The 22243-nt window shown below is 39.2% G+C and overlaps 2 protein-coding genes across 2 annotated transcripts; both read right to left on the reverse strand.

Annotated features, from left to right (window-relative positions):
• Positions 1-204: 204 nt before the first annotated feature.
• Positions 205-3552, reverse strand: LOC134680098 (metallophosphoesterase 1 homolog). The gene is made up of 7 exons (XM_063539142.1): positions 3290-3552; positions 3030-3216; positions 2220-2361; positions 1626-1792; positions 1185-1264; positions 826-1104; positions 205-489 (listed from the first exon to the last, which is right to left on the reverse strand). Exons 1-7 carry the CDS (start codon positions 3386-3388, stop codon positions 352-354), a joined length of 1092 nt encoding a protein of 363 aa, XP_063395212.1. The 5' UTR covers positions 3389-3552; the 3' UTR covers positions 205-351.
• A 1763-nt stretch (positions 3553-5315) lies between these two features.
• LOC134680059 (ras GTPase-activating-like protein IQGAP1) lies at positions 5316-22099 on the reverse strand. Its single transcript, XM_063539067.1, has 13 exons — positions 21920-22099; positions 21577-21830; positions 20195-20272; positions 19191-19335; positions 17142-19054; positions 15829-16685; positions 15351-15576; positions 14564-14728; positions 13659-13838; positions 8460-8600; positions 7781-7934; positions 6360-6753; positions 5316-6124 (listed from the first exon to the last, which is right to left on the reverse strand). Exons 1-13 carry the CDS (start codon positions 21975-21977, stop codon positions 5764-5766), a joined length of 4926 nt encoding a protein of 1641 aa, XP_063395137.1. The 5' UTR covers positions 21978-22099; the 3' UTR covers positions 5316-5763.
• Positions 22100-22243: the final 144 nt, after the last annotated feature.

A 22243-nucleotide genomic window follows, 5' to 3' on the forward strand; every position in this document is an offset into this window, starting at 1 on the left:
TTGAATCTCTTCAAATTGTTGCATCTTATCTACCTCCTTTACTTCTTAGTACATAAAATCAGCTGAATCCTAACTTAAGCATAAGTTCTTTTGTGATAATTTGGAACTAACATGTATTGCAACTTGAACTTACTTAAATTGAAGTTCTATAATATATGATGTTCAGTTTGTAATGTAATGTAAGGTTTATAGTGTACAAAGTGCTCGATCTTGTCAAAATATTTATTGTCAAATATAAAATATAACCATAAAATGAGATTTGAATAACATACAAATTGATTTCATTTCAATCCTAAATTTTAGAACTAATATGGAGTAGGTATAGTGTGCCCACCTTATTCAGTCGCCTTTTTAACTCCGCCCCATCAATCTCATCTTGAATGTGTAATAAGACACTGCAAAGACGAGTATCACAGCAGTCACCGCAATGGTTGTTTCTTTCGGTAAACCACATTTGTTTACTGTGTACGAATGTGGTGATATAGTTACCTAAAACAAAAAGACGGTTAACAGTTTATCAAGTAAACACTGTCTCTTGTTAAATGAAACTAGTAAGTACAATACGATAAGATAACATGATGGAGACAGGTGGTGGCCATAGGAACTCTGTAATGAAACAACACATCCTAACTGTGTTTGGGGTTTAGAATTGTTTCAATTAGTTAGTTGCCCACAGCAAGAAAAGTCCAGTCAGTGATAAAAACTTGTACCAATTTAATGGTATCGCCGTTTTATTTTCTAATTTCACCCCAAAGTAATCAATATACAGCGTAAAATTCCTAAAGTTGAAGCTTCAAACAGTATAAACAAGACAAAATAACATACCAGCATATATTTAGGGTCAGGTCTGTTCCTCCATGAAAAAGATGGCACAGAATATTCATAAAAATCGATGTCTTTTCTATCATCCTTGTGATGCACTAAACACCCATGGTGGGTGTGTCCACCGAACATAGCTCGCGGCTTGAACTTCCTTGTAAGGTAGTCCGTTGCCTCCCGAGATAAAGCGTCTATTTTATTCCTGAATCTTTTATTTCTTAACGGGACAGGTGGAGCATCAGGTTCTGTACATTGTGCGTCTGATGTTCTGAATAAAGGAAAGTGCTGGAAAGAAACGCATGTTTTTTATTGCAATGATAACTTTTAGAAGTTACTATATACCTAATATTGTAAGTAATACATACTTGCATGAGTATTGGTTGACTATAGGTAAAATTTGGAATTTCAGTGCACTCACTTGGATTTTTCGCGCATTCCAGTGACTCTACAAAAAAAGATATAAATTAAAAATTAAGTAAGTATGACACAATTTTTGTGAAAGGCTAAAAGCGCTGTTGAAAGGAAAACAAACTTTTACTTAAAATATTTGGCTGATCAACTTTTCTTTTAATGTTGTACTCCAGTTGCTGTTTCTTATATTTTAAGGTCAGCATCTATCAAAAAGCAACACTTCTAAGAATTTGGTTTGCTGGTACCTAAGCCAAGTGAAATCTTGATGAATTTACCCCCCTGGTTACGTAAAGATCTATAGAAAACGCCCAATTAAGACTTTGGAGTTACGAGTATGATGAATTAAAGCAAAAGCAGTGAAATAAAAAACATTTGACATTTTAATAAAAACTTACTTGCTATTTTCTCTAGAGAAAACCTGGCTTCCCTGCATAAATGACATGAGTCACCTTCCATTGCCATTGAATTTACAAGGATGAAATGACTGCCCTTTATTGTAACAAGGTCTACCGAGGATGTATTGAGTGCCTTGAAAAATCGTTCTGCTGAACCAGGCCGAATACTAAAACATGTAACAACAATAAATATAAACAAACAAAAACATCGCAATGGGTATATATGTGACGTCCCACGGGTAAAGGTTCCTTATGGCGGTGGCGCTTACGCTATTATTAACGCCGCCAGGCATGGCTCACTCTGTGATTTCGTCGCTTTGCTACAGGTAGCTAAAAGTACATCCGTTCCACACCAATTTTGGTGGCTAGCCATAAGCCGCGCGTAGCGCTGTCGCTACCCAGCGTTGCAGTCGCTACCTAGTTGTGCAGATCGTAACAGATGCGTTTAGTTAGAGAGTGAGTCTTCTGTACCTAGTACTATTATTTATTCTGTGACGCCGCTCCAATACTGTTTTGGTGCTATGCGACGTAAGCGCCAGCCTTACCTTTTCAAGTGGAACGTCACATATAAGTTTATATAGGTAAGAAACATACTTATAATGAAATCCTATATCATGGTTTCCTACTATAACCTGCATGGTTACACCATTATTAACTGGAAATAATTTGCGGAACCTTTTCACATAGTCTTGAAATTGTTTCTCATTGGTCCATTCACCTTCATCAAAAAGATCGCCTGCAATCCAAGAATGATCAGTTTTAGAGCTAATGGCTAACATTTTCCTAAACAAAACTGTATTTGTATGTTTATTTAAAGTTTTTAGTACAAAATATTAACAATGTACAAATGGTGGACCCAGTAGGTCTAATGGCATAATTTATATCAACCACCACCCACTGCACATGGGGTCCGTGCCCAAAGCCCCCATCCTCAGGGGGCTAAGTATAAATTGATTACCCATAATAAATAGAAGATCATACAGTAGAAAAATGTTAGTTTAATTTGCTTTTTTACTTTCCAAAAGTGCCAAAATCTCTATGTGCCCAAGAGCCCTAACATAGTTTAAGGGGCTACCTGAGGTTTTCATCGATTTTTGACAAGTTTTGAATCATATCTCCTTTTATTGTCTTAACATCCTGAATTTTTTAACTCCAATTATCAATTTCTTTCAATCCTAAATCTAGTATGTGCCCGAAAAGCGATGTGATGTATTAGGATAATAATAATATTGTATGCATTCCACAGTGCCTTAGTGTCTCACTGTAATACTGTGTAATATTTTTGAATAAATAAATAAAATAAAAAATAAATTGCACACATCATTACAATGTTCATTAAAATTACCAGAGTAATAAATTACCCTAATGAAATCTTGTGTTTTTATATTCAAATTGAACACCAACCTAATATAAATACTGTTTCTGGTTGATGTAAAGTCATTATAGACTGAAAAGCTTGATGCATCTGCCATTCTCGTCTCCATTTATCAAGCCAGTGGCCCCTGTATGGGCCCAATAAGTGCGTGTCCGCTATGACTAAAGCCTTTAACTCATCAGGACTTTCTGGTGTGTATAATTCTGGCCAAGAACACTGAAAAGAAATCAAAGACAGTAAAATTGCCACTATGTTAAAATAGGATTAAACAGTAAACAAAAGCACTCACCTGTGCTGTAACGACATAATAAATAAGAAATTCGCAATAAATGACAACAAACACTATGCCGATAGAAAATGTTAACAATTTCTTAGTTATACGCCGCATTGTATTAACGATTTCTACATATTACTCAGAAAAAAATGATCGCTTCGATACATCTCGTGAAGTTTATCAGTTTTAAGCAACATATATCTTCAAAACTTTATCTTATCTTAGCATTAAAGTTTATATTCTCGGTTCACGGTTGGAAAGCCCACGGACAAACATGGGACAAACTGTGATTGACAGCTGTCAATGTCATTCGATGAGTGAGGTGACCACATATAAAAATTGTACTACTTTAAAGCCACAACAGACGGACGTACCGCACCGTCACCTTCATCAGGCCGGAGTCAAGATATCTCTTTCTCTCACCTATATCTAAGCACGTAACAGACTACCGCACTGCACCGCGACCTTGGTGCGGTCAAAATATCTTTCACGTTCTAACTTATGGCTGCGTCCTTAACGCACGTAGGGCGACTACCTTACACACTCCGATACGTGCGATATCAGTACGGTAATCTGTTACGGCTTAAACAAACCAAGTGACGGGATTAAGGCTACATATGGCGTTTTCCTTTCTCTTCCCAAGTGAAAAACCTGGGCATTATTATGGATCACTTTTTCTTGCTGGTTTCATGACGGTAACCAAGATAGCTTAGCTAAAGACCGCTGTTCGAATCCGGCTTCGACCACTGGAGGGCTACGTCACTTTTTCTTTAGTTTATAATATCCAAAAAAAGGATCACACATTTTTTAGCCAGTGTAAGCTTCAAACAATAAATAATTGTACGAAATCCCGCAAATGGAAAGCGGGTCTATTTCGTTAGAGCATATTCATATCATTGACGCTATTCGTCAGTTGGGAGAGTCAATTAGCACATTCAATACCACTAAGTGCTACGGGTTACGCTCGTAGCGCGTAGCCACGGTTTCGTCGTATGTAGCGCGTAGTCGCTACGAACAGTGTACCCGACAGTCGGGTTCTTGGTGTTGAATGTGTTAAACTTTAATTTTCTATCCCTATTGTTTAGTGTCACAAGGGGGGAAAACCCTTCTCACGGTTTCAAAAATCATGAAATACGTAAGACGTATTTTATGGATGACCCCTTTCGGATAATCCAATAAATGAGCATAAAAATACTAAGATTGTGTTAGCCTCGTTTATTAAAAATTATAAGTTACGTATTAAAATAGGTACCTACAGTCAATGGGTTTAACAAAGTAATGCGAGAAAATAACTATTTAACGATCCAGAAAGTCTTCAAATACGCATAGATATTTCTGTTAGTAATATATAAAATTGTAGATAATTTTTCAAAAAAATCACGAATTATTGAAATGAATAATAACCAATAAATTAAATAAATCACAATCATTTGGTGCAATAACAATACTGAAATAATTATTTGGTTTGTTTTGTATAAAGTTATGATATAGTATAAGGAGTATTGAATTCCCTGAAATTATCAATATTCTTAAATGTAACAGTATTTTAAAGCCATTAATATTACCTAATCACTAGCGACGAAGTCATTATTTTATCATTAAAGGCTGTCTTATGTTTATGCCGTGCATATGTATTAATGATAAGAATTCATTACTAGAAACCAGTAATACACATACAAGTTGCTGTCTCTTAATTATTTCATTTCACGGCTACATCCCTTACCATTACGCCGAAGCCCGTAGAAAGCGTACCTATAGTACCCGTACCAAAGAGAATTTGGAAATAGAGGAATATTGTCAAAGTAAATTATGTAGTCAGTACATTTACTGCCATCTTTCCACACAAATGATTAACACTTTTAGAACGCCATTTAACTTTGATCCTTATTTTTTCACTGACGTGTTCAATTTGTTAAATGTCAAAAAGGTATGGCGCCATCGTTCGAACAGATGGCACCATACCTTTGGCCTATCCTTGAGTAGATGGCGATACTTTTTGACATTTAACACAAATCCGTCAAAAAATAAGGATCACAGTCAAATGGCGTTCTAAAAGTATTAGTCATTTGAGTCGAAATATGGCAGTAAATGTACTGACTACATAATTCACTTGTACAATATTCCTCTAGTCTAAATTCTCTTTGCCCGTACATAAAGAAAACTCGGCGTTGTTTTGCGCCATAATAGAAAATAGGTTAGATATTACAAATTTGATAAATTTAACTGTGTGTAGCCGTAAGTCAAACAAAATCATGTGATCAGTTTTAGAAGCACAGGCTGTATATTTTCTCTGCGCTTATATGATCAATTGATCACTTAACCAATTATAAACAATAAAAACAAGCTTATAAATTCTAACACAGGTACAATATATCTAATAATAACTAATGTGATAATTCATTAATGTGATGATTATAATTAAATGTGATTCAATTACGATGACGTTACGAATAAATCCCATATTAAATATACGTAATTAATATTAAATTTTAAGATTTACCATAGAACTTGCTATTTAGTAAGAATATTAGAAGATTTACATTAATCTTCGCTTTTCCGAACATGTCCATGACTGCACAACCCTCATACTGTTTTTGAAGCAAATCTTGTATATCTACGTCAATAGAGTCCATTTCTACACCCATGAATTTTCCTTTTACCGTGAATACTCCATTGTGGTCGGTGGGTGTTATTTCGAATTGCACGTTTTTGAACTGCGACGGCGGCAAACCGTCGATTTCTAGTAAAACTCCACGCTCCAATAACTTAGCACCTGAATATTTGATTGTTAGCTTCGATTTTAACTTCTGGATGTCTTTCCCCGATCTTCTTAGAGATGCGTGTACACTCCTGAAAAAAAAATATTTCAGTATCAAATAATGAGTTAGGCAAATATAACCTGATCTTAAAAAACTGTTAATCAAATTATTTTTTTTGGAAACAATATTACGCCTTTTCGCCTACGTTGCAGGACTAACAGAGGGCCTACCGCGAGCATTTTGCATCTTCGAGTAATAGCGAGGCAGGTAACAAAATTTCGATATTCGATTTTCGCGGTAGACCCTCTGTTTTCGTTTAGACTTACCTTTTACCGGCGTGAAGATTTGCGAGACACGATCTTATATACTCGTCATAAGATTTGCATTTCTCCTCGTAATATTTAGTTTTTTCATGCAAGCTTTGTTTAGTGCGCGTAAGTGTCGCCAGGGCCCGTCTTTGCGCTTGTCTGTACTTGCCCTTATTGCACAGATCGAGGGCTATAGAGGTTACTAAAGCTTGGTACCCATCTTCGCGAGTCACGTAGCCCTCGTCTTCGAGCATTTGTAGGTTTTTGCGTAATTTAGCGATGTGTTCGCGTAGAGTCATAGCGTCGTCGGGCCGCGCTTGGCCGGAATATATGCGTCTTTTTACTTTTGCCGCATATTGTTCTTGTTGTTCTTGGGTTGTGCCGATGCATATAGCTTCTAGTAAATGTTCACCTTGAAGAAGAATTCATAAAAATAAGTAATAACCGTGAGAATAACTGAGTGAAAGTAGATTGCAGAAATGAATAACATAAATTAAAATAGGTTACTAACAATATAAATGACATTCTATGATATGCATAAAGTACTTAAAAACAGATACTCGTCTTAGTTTTAGTATTTAAAATAAAAAGGTAAGCGAAATCTGCAACCTGGCGAGTAATATCCAAATACAAACCAGTACCTATGTAATGTAATAAAAGTAAAATTGTCGATTTTACCGATATTCGTTATTTTCTTACAATACATAAATAGTTACAATTTGTTTGATATATTGTAATCTTCTTCTTCTTCTTCTTCCTGGCGTTATCCCGGCATTTCGCCACGGCCCATGGGAGCCTGGGGTCCGCTTGACAACTAATCCCACGATTTGACGTAGGCACTAGTTTTTACGAAAGCGACTGCCATCTGACCTTCCAACCCAGAGGGTAAACTAGGCCTTATTGGGATTAGTCCGGTTTCCTCACGATGTTTTCCTTTACCGAAAAGCGACTGGTAAATATCAAATGATATTTTTGTACATAAGTTCCGAAAAACTCATTGGTACGAGCCGGGGTTTGAACCCGCGACCTCCAGATTGCAAGTCGCACGCTCTCACCGCTAGGCCACCAGCGCTTCCTGTATGTTTGATATATTGTAATATTAATAAAATAAAGAGCGAGAACCAAGACAACTTTGCAGCAAAAACGTATCAAATTAACCGGTTTATAGAAAAAGAAAAAAAGGTATTTATAAAATATCAGGATAAATTTCAGGTACTTCTTGTAGAAGGGAAGAGAATGTAAGGAATAGCGCCTACCCGGTGGATTGATACAGTAAAGGCATATGCAGGACCCAGGGCCCCAAGCTTGCCTGCAAATGGCGCAGGATAGAAGTGCCTGGAAGAAAGTGGTGCTAAGCGCCTGTGATAATCACGACCCTCAGCAATGAGGATACGACTGGAAAGAAGAATCTTCTTGTTTAAAATATAAAGAGAACTTACCGTTCAGGAATGGTATGACAGCGACGCACAATTCTTTGGTTTTGATAAACAGCTTGTTCAGATCAGTCATGTCGTCTGCTGGGGCTTGGAATTTATTCACGAGCGCTAAACACACTTCCAACCGCGCGTTTTCTTCCACTGAGTCACCAAATTGCTAAAAGAAAAAAAATCATTAACAAAAAAACATTGATGTCGTTATTAGAGAAAGGTACCTAAGTGTGTTAAGTATTCCTCGATTCTCATTTTTGTGTAACTCCGAGCTCCGTTAAAGTTTCGCTCACGAATAAACATTTGTTATAAGTATGTCCGAAACTGAGCGAAAAGATCTATTGGGCATTTTGAATACCTAACTACAGTAAAATAAAGAGTTTTTTATTGTAAAGAGATGTATCTAAAAATAAAGTTTTGCCCCTTAACAGCTGAAATAGATGGCGCTCTACTAAGTCATGTTTTGTGGTCAGATTTTCCAACGTCAACAGACTTGACACGATCTTTGCCTCAGGGCAAGTACAGTCAAGGTTCCGCCACACAGGCGCGTTTTCCGGGCGGGGCGTGAGAGTTTTATATGTAAAAGCGGCGCGCGATTGTGTACACATACAAGGTAATTTTGAACACCTCGCCCGCTTAGCAACTTCTGCTGCTGACTGTACAATTAAAATAGTGAAATACGATAATTTACCGAATCGACGTCCCTTGAAGCGAGTTGTGCGACGGACGGCACGTCGCCGAGGTCGTCCAGCAGCTCGTTGAGGCGGTCGCGCGGGTCCGGCGCCAGCACGTCTTGATATTCGATTAGCAGGGCGTGCGTGTCTACAATCTCCTGTAAAAGATAATACGAAACAATTGTGACAATTTTTTATTTTTTATTTTTTATTGAATCCATTGTTCATATTTATTTAATTTTTGATTTAATTGACATGTTTTATTATAATTGTTCAACCTAAAGTATTTTTAATTTGTATTGTTTACTTTTCAATGTACCTTATAGATCTTATGATTTACTGACTGTAATTTATTGCTAAAAAGGTTTTTTTTTTTTTTTTTTTCTTTATTACTAACAAAATTGTATGTAAAATAGGATTGTGACATAATATTTTTTTTTTAATGTGCTTTTTGAGTGTGATTTACGTGTGTATTCGTTGGAATTTAAATTTTCATGTCAAGTAGCTAACTATTTTGATGATATTTAATTGTATTGTTTTTATTGTATTATTGTCATTTTTTTTTTAAGTTACTTATTCACACTGAATACAATTTTAGATTTAAGTTTCCAACCGTTTTACAACATTGCTTGTCTTTTTGTCAAAATGTGTATAAATTAGTTTTTTTTTTTTTTTTTTTATGAATTTTATTTAAATGACGGATTTAATTATTATTAATATTTGAAAACATGAGTGATTTCTCTTCCTCTTCGTTGTCATTGTGCCCCCACTGCCCTAATTCAACTCGGACCTTTTCCGCTCATGGCTTAAAAGTACACATAGGGCTCAAGCACAAGAGTGTGTCCCGGGCGTCCCCTTGTCCCGCGCCATCTACTTCTCAGCCGGCTGATACGGACGGTTCTAGTCTGGGTTTGGTTGATCTGGCCACTTTAAAGCGTTCTGTTCGTGTTTTGCGGCACATCCCTAGAGGGGCGCGGAATTTAGCAGCAGGGAAATTATGTAATATTATTGACAAATGTATTACTTCCAATGGCACAGCTGAGTGGTTTCAGTTGTTATCGTTTGCCTATTCCGCTTTTAAGGTGCCGGGATCAATAGGTACGGGCAATTTAACCACCAAAGTTAAGCGGAATGTCGAGTCTGCGTGTGCCCCCTGTGTTTTTGAGGAATTTGCGGGGCCGGGAGCGTCGAGACTGCCCACGGTTCTTAAGACGGTCGAATGTAAAGTATTCGAAGGTGACCTCACAGGGGCAGTGCGGGTGCTTATGTCAGACGATGGGGTGGCGCCGTCGAGCGCCGAGACTCTTTCCATCTTGCAGTCGAAGCATCCGGCCCCGTCTCGGCCTTTGGTCTTCCCTCAGGAGCCAGACAGGTCGTTCACTGCCTTGACAGTCAGCCCAGAGGACGTGGCGCAGGCACTTGCGTCGTTTAACAACAGTTCGGCTGCAGGCGTGGACGGAATCCGTCCAGTACATTTGAAGGAGCTTGTGTCTGCCTCTGCGGGTGATAGCGGTTGTCGGTTACTGGAAGGGCTGGCAAAGTTATGTAACTTTTTGCTAAGCGGACAGTTAAACCCCGAAGTTTGCCCCTATATTTATGGGGCGTCGTTGTGCGCGCTATCCAAAAAGGACGGCGGGGTAAGACCAATCGCAATTGGCAGCACATTTCGCCGATTGGTGGCTAAGCTTGGGTGTCGGGCGGTGCGAGAGGAGATGGCGGCGTATTTGCGACCTTGCCAACTAGGATTTGGCACTACATTGGGTTGCGAGGCTGCCATACACGCGACTCGAGCATTTACGGAGGATTCGAGGAACAAGGATTGTGTTATAGTTAAACTAGATGTCAAAAACGCATTCAACTCGGTAGAGCGTGATGTTTTGGTGTCGGAGGTCAGGGAGAAAGTGCCTTCTCTCTATCCCTTCCTTTTTCAAGTTTATTCCTCCCCTTCAAATCTTTTTTACAATGGCTCCCTGGTCCTTTCCCAGGTGGGAGCGCAGCAGGGTGATCCTCTAGGCCCTTTGGTCTTCAGCCTTGCTATACAGAAAGCAATTTCTGGGCTTACATCCCCGTTGAACATTTGGTACCTCGATGATGGTACCCTCGGGGGTAAGCCAGAGGATGTGCAGCGGGATCTGCTTACTCTTCTACCACGTTTTCAGGTTCTAGGTCTGGAGGTTAACCCTAAAAAGTGCGAGTTTTTCCCCTGCAGTGCCGAGGCCCGTGATTCTTTTGCTACTTTTAGCCATTTGCTTCCTGGACTCAAGGAGGTGTCAGCTCAGTCTTTCGCTCTTTTAGGTTCTCCAATTTGTTCGGAGGCGATTCCTGAGGCCTTTGAAGAGAGAAGGCAGCTCCTCCTGATGGCTGCGGAGAGATTGGGGGATCTTCCGGCCCATGTAGCTCTGGTTCTTCTGCGGGTATGTTTTGCCGTCCCTAAAATCATTTACTTTCTGCGCACCGTACCAGCTTGGTTGTACCCTGAAAATATTGACTCCTTCGACTGTGTGTTGAAGGAGTCGGTGGAGCGTTTGCTGAATGTCTCCCTCAATCCGGATCAGTGGGTTCTGGCGTCCTTGCCCATACGAAACGGTGGTTTGGGCATAAGGCGTGCACGGGATGTCAGTCTACCGGCGTTCTTGGCATCGTCAGAGGGAGTTGTGGGCCTAGTCACTAAAATTTTATCCGTGAATGGTGACAGGCCGACAATCCCTTTTGCGTCTGATGCTGTGGCGGCCTGGAGGACTCTTAACCCGAATGTGCCGATGCCGGATAAACTCGACCGTCAACGGTTATGGGATGACATAGGTGTGAGGCGAGTTTTTGATGGCCTACTGGAAGGCGCTGTTGGTGCGGACAAGGCTAGGCTTTTGGCAGTGTCTAGGCCTGAGGCTGGGGCATGGTTGCATGCTCTTCCCTCTCCACACATGGGTACCCTTCTCGACAACAACTCCATGCGGGTGGCTGTTGCTCTTCGCCTGGGCTGCGATGTTTGCGAACCTCACATATGCATCTGCGGCACTATGGTTGAGAGTAACGGCCATCATGCGTTGAGTTGTTGTCGGTGTGTGGGGAGGTTTCCACGCCACCATGCCCTAAATGACATTGTGAGGAGGGCTCTTTTGTCCGCGAATGTGCCGTGCATGTTGGAACCTCCAGGCCTGAGCCGGTCCGATGGCAAAAGACCTGACGGGCTGACACTTATTCCATGGGAGAAGGGTAAGTGTCTACTTTGGGATGCCACATGTGTCAGCACGTTTGCCGCCTCGCACATAGGCCGGACGGTCCGGGCGGCGGGAGCGGCGGCTGAGTTAGCGGCGCTGCGGAAGCGCGATAAGTACTCGGCCCTGCTGACAAAATATCTTTTCTCCAATATGCTCGGAAATGTACACCTTACTGTAGCAAAAATAGTACGGGAAGTTCTTCGTTAATGTCAAACTCTAACTAAAAAACATCAAACTATCGCTGTCCTGTTCTAGCGGACGGGAAGTAAAAAAACACTACAGTAATAACTTATTACTGTAGTGTTTTTTACTTTTTAATAATAAAAAACGCAAACAGCCAATTATTATTGCCGCGAGCCGCTTCTACACGACCCGATCAGCTATCATTTCACGTGTATGATCGTGCGAATACTGCTTAATAAAATCAAAGATTATTTTTATATTTTTTTTAAATCTCATCCGTGTTCATAAAGCTTACATAGTTTGTCAAAGGACTTTCTCATTTCAAACATAGACAAAGATAATCATACTATCTTTGTCTTACACTAGTACTAACACCCAAAAGAAAAGGATGGGTGTAGTTTTCCTGGTTCTTACTGACTGAAAAGTTGGTTTGACAAACTATATTGCGCAATTATATTGAATGAACGAATATTGAATGGTACTGAATGGCAGAATAAGTTTGTGCCTTTAACTTTTAAAAATTAATTAAAGAGGGAAATTGTTTTTGACATTTTGGATGTGAAGGTTTGATTTGAGTGATGCTTGATGCTTAAATAATAATTATTTTAGCTTATTTCCTCGCATGTTTGGAGAAAAGCACTATATACGCCTCGGCAGGAATAGCAATTCGTGGATTCGTCTTCTTTGTCGGACTCCGCTTCGCGTCGTCCGACAAAATCGAAACTCATCCACGAATTGCTCTTTCCCGGCCTCTGCAATAATGTACTATTTTGTCCCTTTGGCAGTGGAGACGTCCGGGTGTTGGTGTGCCGAGGCCAAAATTTTCTTGAGTGAATTGGGGCAACGTTTGAGGGAGGGAGGTCATGACCCTCGTTCCGGGTCATTCCTGATGCAGAGGCTGTCTATCGCGGTCCAGCGTGGCAACGCGGCGAGCGTGATGGGCACCTTTGCATCTGGAGGGGCGCGGGACGAGTTATTTGATTGAGCTCTCGGTTGTGGCTTTATTTAGCTTAGTTTTAATTTAGTTTAATTTAGAGTTAATTTAATTTTAATTTTAATTAATTGATCGAGTGTGTTTAGGTATAAGTTTTAATTTGTAATAGGTTTAGTTGTATATAACAGATGAATGTTTTTAGGTTATAATATACATGAATTGTCTGTTTATATTTATATTTAAGTTTAGTTTTTAATTAGTTTTATGTTTAGTTTATGTAGTATTTTAATACGAAATGGTTATTTTCATACCCTGGGGTAAACCCTAAAGGGGCCCACTGATTAACAGTCCGCCGGACGGTATCGGCCTGTCAGTTATTCAGAACTGTCAAAATTTTGTTCTAACTGACAGGCCGATACCGTCCGGTGGACTGTTAATCGGTGGACCCCTTAAAGGGTGCCGAAATGATTTTGTGTATTTATTGTAGAGTTACCAAACTATGAATTAAAAATAGGTAGTACGCTTCAAATGTGCTTACAAATGTTAAAATAGTTTCTGTGTTTACAGTTTATACCCATTTTTATGCTACTGTAAAACCAAACTGGAAAAATAGTGTCTCTTTATGCTATTTTACATAGTTTGATTGTCTCTAGACTTTGTGTATCGATACTATCTATAGTGAAACCACATTGGCTTTGCAATCTCGTTTACGAAAATACGGAAGGTATTGTTAAACCTTTGAACGCGACGCCTATTAAATATAACGCTCCATAGTAGAACTTCTTGGAATGCATGAAGGTCTATATTACGCTGTAACTGTAATAAACTTCTTGGAATGCATGAAGGTCTATATTACGCTGTAACTGTAATAAATAACTTACCTGGACTGTAATATAAATATGTGGGTGATGTAGCAATGTGGCTTCAGTATACTCGTCTACCAGGAAGTATTCCTCGAGCGTGGGTCCGCGGCAGCAGCGGCGGAACACCTCCTTCATCCTCTCGTGGCAATGCACTATGAAAGGGTTCAGGCAACGGAGATGACTGGATTCTTCGCCGAACTGTAAAAAGAGTATATGTGTGAGCAAATAGCATAGGATTAAAAAAATCAGAATAGTCTTTAGCTAAGCACTGGTGGCCTAGCGGTAAGAGCGTGCGACTTTCAATCCAGAGGTCGCGGGTTCAAACCCCGGCTCGTAACAATGAGTTTATCGGAACTTATGTACCAAATATCACTCGATATTTGCCAGTCGCTTTTCGGTGAAGGGAAACATCGTGAGGAAACCGGACTAATTCCAACAAGGCCTAGTCTCCCCTCTGGGTTGGAAGGTCAGATGGCAGTCGCTTTCGTAAAAACTAGTGCCTACGTCAAATCATGGGATCAGTTGTCAAGCGGATACCAGGCTCCCTTGAGCCCTGGCAAAATGCCTATGTGCAACCTCGAGAAACCCACTATGGCACACATTTATGGCGAACACACGTGAATGGATGTCCATAACATTATGCATAACGTAAGTAGCATGAATCCTATAGTAATGTTATTTTTTTTTATAATGAATGTAAAATATACCTAATCGTGTCGTGACGTGTCTGCATTGGAGTTACGATTTTTAAATAAGGTTTAATCATCATTAAACCTAGCATTTTCACAATTTATCATCATAAATTGTGAACTTTGGGTCAGAAAGCATTCGAGACCTACCCACACTATCTGGTATTTAGACAAAAGTTTTTGCATTGCATTCTACTTAACACTCTTCGCCATATGAAATTTTAAAGCACAAACCCCTTTCTTTGCAGCTGAAAAGTGCAGTATTTTCGCGACCGATGCCAAGTTCTTCCGCTGATCCGTAGTGAGGCCGGCTCCGTTCGGCAAGTTGATAATGTGGAACGCGTCGGGCGCCACTATTGCAGCGTTCAGGAATTGGTAATACACCAAATTTCCAATCACCTGAAAAGTAATGCAGGAACAAAGAATGATTGTGCTAATTCCATACAAAAAGGGGGAAGGGACGCGTTAACAGCAAAACTTATACTGAAAGTGTACTCGAGTATCCCTAATATGCCTAATGTGTGCTGTAAGGCCGCCCCACACTAGTCTTTTGAGCGTCGGCGTGTCGGCGACCAGCGCTATGGAAAATGGCCACGCGACGCAGTTGCGCCAACGTTGCGTCGAGCACCAGCCATAGGGTTGACTAGACACTAACGCTCGGGAGACGCTAGGTGGCTATTATGCTTAACGCGTGCGCTCTCTCGCTCAAACGCTCTCCGATGTTTGAGCGAGATAGAGTTCTATCACGTAAGTACCGAATTACCGATGCCTCGTTAGCACACCAGAGCGATTTGCGGATCTGCGTCCAACGCGAAGGCAGCCTTTACTACCGTATTACCAGATCTTTGTACGCCACGCCTATCGTGTGCGCGTCATCGTGGACCTTGTTGAAATGCACCAAGGTTTATATTGAGCTGTAATCGTGCGCGCCTGTTGACGTCTTTGACGGTGAATGGATTGATTAATAATACAAAACAAAATGAAAAATCCACATTATAAAATTTAAGTGCAAAATAAATACCTTCAGAATATCCTTCTCAGGTGTATGAGGAAATTTCGATGTCAAAGATCTGTGTAGAACTCGGGCCATGTACGTGATGCAGAAAGGCAGCAGTTCGGTGGAGTTGGTAATTTTGTCCAGGAACATTGTCACAATGGATTTCAGTTGGGTAAGGGCACTTTCAAGACGTGTTTTGACTTCCGGATATGTTAGGGCTTCTTCTTGAGTTACCGTGTAAGGTAGCTTCCTAGAAGAAAATATAATTGTGAATAAATTGTTGGAAAAAAAATCATTGGACATTGAAAGTCAAAATAATTACATTTTTTGTAAAGTAAAGAATGAAGTAGGTAACAGAAAGTTTGTTAGATTGGAGTTAGTTTGGATCAAGTACCCTTTATAGCTTACTTGCTAAAACGGAAACCCTGAACCCGTATGGCAAGATACATCAATAAATAAGATTATGTTAGGAGTCAACAACATTTACGGAGATGCTACTTACGAGATTTCACCTGTCTTCATTTCAGTTTCATTCCTCCATGCCTTGTAAATCTCGACAGGTCCAGTTTCTATGTTCAAATCTCTATCCTTCAACATCTTTTCAACAAGGGGGCCAATAATAGTCTGCAGACTATTTAAACCTGACAATTGCCTCGATAGGCCAACTGCCATTTTGAGCACCAATGGAGTTGACGCTATTATATCAAAGGGTTTCACTACTTTGCAGCTTATTTCTTCCTCCAAAGTAAATCTAAACAATTTAAGTAGCAAATATTCGTCTCTAGGATAAGCCCCGAAATTATAAAGACTCAAAACGACATTCTGCACGAAGAAATTAGTCTTGTTTTGAGGTATACAGAACAGTAGTTTGGACAGATAGGTGGGGTTCGTTTGTAACTCATAAAATAAATGTTGGTAGCCGTCTAAAAGTCTTTTACATTCTTTTGTAAGAGACTTCAAACCTTTGACAGCAGTGGAAACCGTCATTAAAGTACCTTTGCCCTGATTTTGTAAAACAAGTTTAGTCATGGAATTGTGTTTCACCAAATTGTTAAGTTTTAACCCGTGCGCGGCGACTTCTTGTAGTGCAATTCTATTTTGGACTAAGAGCCCTATTTTCAAATCCATGTCGTCAATTTGCTTGGATAGCTCTTGATTTTTCCTTATAGACTGCACAACTTCAGCTTTTAAACTTTGGAGTTCAATTTCGCGGTCGTAGTCTTCAGTCGAAAAGTCTAGTAAGGGAATGAATCTCTTGACAACTTTTAGTTGCGGGTTGGAGGAGTGGAACAATGAAGCAAACGCCTGTCGAGCTCTGCGCCCTCTCCAGAGAGCTTGAATTTTTATTATTTTGGGCTCCTGTAAGAAAACATGATAAAATAAATGTATAAATATCATAGCTAAAATCGATGCAACTACCTCTTGCACAGGTGGGGATGGAAGGACTCAGCCTTGTGTGAATGTGGTGAAGAGGCCCAAACCATGGAACACATTATCCAGCGCTGCCCTCTGCATTCATACTCTGGACCACCGGAACACCTCCTTTATCTCACAACCCATGCAGCCGCATGGCTGAACACACTGAATGTTGACATCTGACTTAATAATTCTTTTGTTGTAATTTTAATTGTTAATTTATTGCCTATATTACGAGTATGTACTTGTGCCATACGACTAAATAAATAAAATAGCTAAAATCTACAATTAGGTACTTATATCAATCAAGAGCTCTGACATGTCACGCCTAAAGCCGTAAGTGAAACTAGTATGGAAATACGTCTTCTTAGTTTAGCATGGAAGAGGTAGGTTACCTACCTGGATTTTATACCAAGCCATAGGATTTTGCTTTCTCTCCTTCCGCAATTTCGCCTCTATAGTCTTCAGTTTAATCATTGCCCTATACTTTCTCTGAATCAATATACTCCTCCACCAGGCTTGTATTTTGATAACAAAAACTTCATTATCTTTGAAGAACTTGAACCTTTGATGTAAATTCTTTCTGTACAAGTATCCTCTGCAATATGCCTGAAGTTTTACGATTGCTTTCTCTATGATGACTTGCTTGTACTTATTGATGTGATGTTTATTTGTTTTGTCGACAAGGCTATTCACATCCTTTCGGCTGAAGTAGCGCGCGTAAGGAACAAAATCTTTTGGTGTGGTCCAGCTGTATGTGTAAGACTCTATGTCTATGTAAACAGTATTCCCTGCATCTGTGTGGCACACTATCCATGGGCAGATATAGTGTCCCCGTTTTTTCAATGCTTTAGTAAATGTCTGAAAATATACATTCTTACATGCAATGTCTACCATCAAATTAGAGAAAATGGTTGATAACAGAGCCTCCCAGAATTCATCAACGTTATTTTTCAAAACTGCTGAGTTTAACTGAACTAAAGTATCAGTCAAGTCTTTGACTTTTGAAGACTCTTCATTCACTTCATTTATAGTGTCAACAATGTCATCAAGCCAAAGATTTTGTGAATCTTTATGTAGATACTTTTTCTTCAACATTCTTAAATATAGATGTTTCTCCTCTTTATGTAAAGGAGCTGGTATCTTCAAATAAGCACTTTTCAGAAGAGGCATTAGTGCTTCCACATTGTCATCAGATACTGCTTTGTTAATTCTTTCAATTACTGCCACTAATTCCTCATTGTCGTCATCCTCCAAATTAACCATTTCAATAGTGTCCCTAATGTCTTCTAACGTAAGCAAGGGACAAGCACACTGTTCCCTCACTTTGACCTGCAACGCGGTCATGAGAGCAGAAAGGTAGCGGCGGCGGCAGTGCGGCCTCAGACCCTCGAGGTGCACTTGCTTCAAAGTCAATGTCTTCCAAAGAGCCGACTCATCCCCCCTCTCCACCGCTTGAGACACCGCTGCAATTGCCGTTAAATACGACACGGATGCGGCTATCTCACTCTCATTCAAGTTTTTCTCAAGTTCAAACTTCTCTAATTTCATTTCTTCAAACATAAGAGGGATCGCATACTTATCTACCTTAATGTTTAGTTCTAGATTAGGATTTGTCAATGCTTTATATAAGTCTTCACAATTACCATCATCCAAAGCACTATTAACTTTCGCGATAGCAGTTTTATGATCTCCATGCTCAATGGATTTTCGATTACCTTCATTAATTACATTCTGAAATATCTTGTGCCAATTAGTGATGCTTTCAACCTCGACATCTTTATTACTTTCAATTATTTCTTTAACAACATCACAATAGAAGTCCAAGTTGTCTGGGTTATAGTCCTTTACTTTCACCCATGATTCATTGAAGATTTTATGCAAGCTATTGATGTCGTTATCATTTGAAGTGGAGCATAGTTTCTTCCACAGAAATTTGTAATTCGTGGCAGTTATGTGCCCTTGTATTTCTACAATGGTAAGCAGTTCATCATACTCGTCAGGGACATAGCTATCATTTAGGGAGTGGTTATGGGCGGCCTGTAATTTTTCATGCTTAGCAGCCTTCAATACCTTTTTATATTCGTCCATGAGACGATTTTGGACATATTTTAACTTGAGTTGTGGATTCAATAAAGCAGAAGTTATTGGTTTATGACTGTCCAAAAGTTTATTTAGTTCGATTAAAGCTTTATGCATGCCTTGGTCGTCGTCTACATTATTTTTTGATAAGATACCACTAATTTTTTGAAACATAGGCATTGGGTGCGCGCATTTTTGTAGGTCTTTGGAGACTGTATCGAGTTCTTCATCTAAAAAGATACAATTAAATTAACAATGGAAGGAAAAATTAAGATATGCAACATCACATTGCAGATGTATTAGTATAGTATTAAATGCCTAAATATTGGTATAAAAATGTACCTCTATTTTAGATATTTATTTTACCTGTAAACACAGCTTTCCCATAGACATCTTGAATGAGAGGTGCTTTCCCAAGTTTGAACAAATGGGTACTTAGAGCATGTATACAGTATATTAACCTTGGGATATTCTTTTTGTCATAGATGTCTGTTGTTTCAGGTTGGAATGTCTGGTGAAAAAAATATGGACCGTTTATTACGAACTTAATAGTTATCTTTTTTTTAAATGCTTTCAATCAAACCAAAGAGTTAATGATTGAAGAAGAGATGTAAAGTCTAAGAAATGATCGTGTTTCAGGTGTGACAACTGATGTAGATGGCGCTGTAGATGTTTTGTGGTAACTGAATTGACAACCATCAACTTTTGACAGCCAAAATTACTGCATCTTGTATGGAGCTATATAGCGCCATCTATATTAGCTGCCAAATTCGAAAAGACTATCTTAGACTAAACGTATTTTATAATATCAATTAATCATTGATTCAAACAATTTCCTTTTTATTGTGGACGGTACTTTTCTTTAAATGCTCAATTTATTACTGAACATCAATAAGTCTCATGTGCCAACACATTATGAGATTGAACAAAATTGTATTGTTGCCAAAGTAAAATGCTCAATCTCAGTTCTATCAGTCACGGGGAAGTGGCTGAACATGCTGGAATTGATTGATTGCAGAAAACTGGTATATTGGCACCCAATTGCTAAGTTGTATGGCTTCCAAACCAGAGGCGATCAGTTTGAACCCAGCTCTTATATTGACAAAATCTCTAGAATAATTTGTATGGCAAATTGGTAGAAATTATATTTTGTTGAATATACCAATGAGTTTCTTATACAATTATTGACTATAGTCGCTAGTCATTGGTAGAACATAATATGTATAATCAGCCTAATCCCAATAAGGTTCCTCCCAGTGCTCCCAAGGTTAGAAGTCACAGAACAAGCACTACGAACATTTTAAAATTCCATATTTAACTAACGGTAAAACAGTGGTTATCACTTATAAATAAGGGTTATCAGTACTTACGACAGGAAGTTCAGTTTTCCTCAAAACTTGCAGAAACATGTTAATATTGTCAGTATGTTTAAACTGCAAACCCATGACCTGCAATGCAAATTGGTTTTACTGTAGAATTCTCATGTGCTTAACCTTGTAAGGCCCAATGTGCATTACATTGTACACTTTTTTACAATCTAATTTGAACCTTTCAAAAACTACATAAGCTAGCATTTCTTTTGTTTCATTGTTTTCTAAAACAAATGAAAGTCACCCTAATCTACTATACAACAAGGTTCAAATTAAAAGAAAAACTTTGCATGGTGGGCCTTTACGAGGATAAATCAATAGAACTGTTGTTATCTCTTGGCAGCTAAACTACTGAGAGTCCAGTAGTTTAAGCATCAAAAGATAACTAAGATTTGCCTAAGATTTTGATGAAATTTACTTTACACATGGACACTTTTATCATTAGGGGCTATTCATAAATTACGTCATTTCAAATTAGGGGGGGGGGGTCTGGACATCGGATGACGGTAGCATGAAGTAGGAACACATAGGAGCAGCTGGCACAGATAGCTTTATACACATTTTTATAATATACAGCAAAGAAGCATATGGCTTGCCCGATGTTAGTGGTCACCATAGCCTGTGTAGCCTGCCCCTCCCAGGGCGACTTAAAAGAGACTAAACAGATTTTTGCTTAACACTTAAGGATTTCACAAGTAAATGGAACCAAAATAAATTAAAGGATTGGTTAGTGATTGAAGTCAGTTTTTCAATGTCTAATAATTTTTGTTTCACAGGTACATGTGAACACTTTCAGTGCCAAGCACCCCATTTCCAATACAAAATGAACCCACGCAGTGGGTTTTTGGCTCAAAATGTGTTAAATTATTTGTTTATAGTACATGGTGCACTGTTGCAAAAATGCAAACTTTAAAATACTGCTGTGGAATGGAATGGAATCCATAAATAAAACTGGTAAGTGTGCAGTTTTGCAGCTCGCTGTATACATATGAAAAAAGGCTTGATGCATTTGAGATGTGGTGCTGGAGACGAATGTTGCGAATACCTTGGACGGCGACACATACTAATGCATCAATCCTAACCCAGCTCCGAGTGAAAACTCATCTATCCACCATATGCCAACAGCGCATACTGTCAATTATATATACCGATTGTGATTGGACACACCGAAGGCAGGAGATCACGTGGTCGTTCACCAATAAGATGGACCAATCAAGTTAAAGACTCGTCATCCTCTTCTTTCTACACGGTCATCAGAGACACATTGGACAGAAACCGGTGGAGACAGATCATCCGCTCCAGATGCAACCCTGATACTGACCACGATCCTCAGACATGAGGGACCGACCAAAGAGTATACATATGAAAATTATATTTCTCACCTTATAACGCCTTTGATCAATGTCATAAATTTTCTTCAAAGCGAGTGATTCAGGTGCAATAAAATTGCCCAATTTTGCTAAATATACACCGTTGCGCAGATTTTCCTCAAATTCAGTAGTCGGCGGTAGTTTCTCCTTCAAACATGCTTCCATCCACGTCTTGGCCTCCTCCAACCGGCAAAGGTACTCGTACGCCACAGTCCTTTGCCTTATCACATCCATTTCTTGACCAGTTTTTCGCATATCTGTGTCACCTGTTGTGTTAAATATTCATGCACTTAAGTTATCTAATTAGACTTTAGAGAGTAATCATAAGTTAACAACAAATCAGCAAAACACTTACAGTCGTCGATCTTTCCAATGCGAATGTCCTCCATGTTTTCGCGTAGTACGGAAATCATTGTATTGTTTTAAGCTTCTTGTATCTTAAATTAAGTCTGATCAACCATTACAGAGAAATATGTAATATATTTTTTGTCGGACGATTTGTTTTAGTCAACACTCAACAGTAACGTATTCGCAAATTCAACGTAAATCCGGTTTGAATACATGTCAAAACATTGCACAGACTACAAAACTATATCTTTAAACCGTAACACACTACCGCACCGCACCAAGGTGAAGCGGTATCCAGACGGGATGATCAAATCGACCGATTAGATCAGAA

Source organism: Cydia fagiglandana, chromosome 3, assembly GCF_963556715.1.
Source record: "Cydia fagiglandana chromosome 3, ilCydFagi1.1, whole genome shotgun sequence".
NCBI classification, from domain to species: Eukaryota; Metazoa; Arthropoda; class Insecta; order Lepidoptera; family Tortricidae; genus Cydia; species Cydia fagiglandana.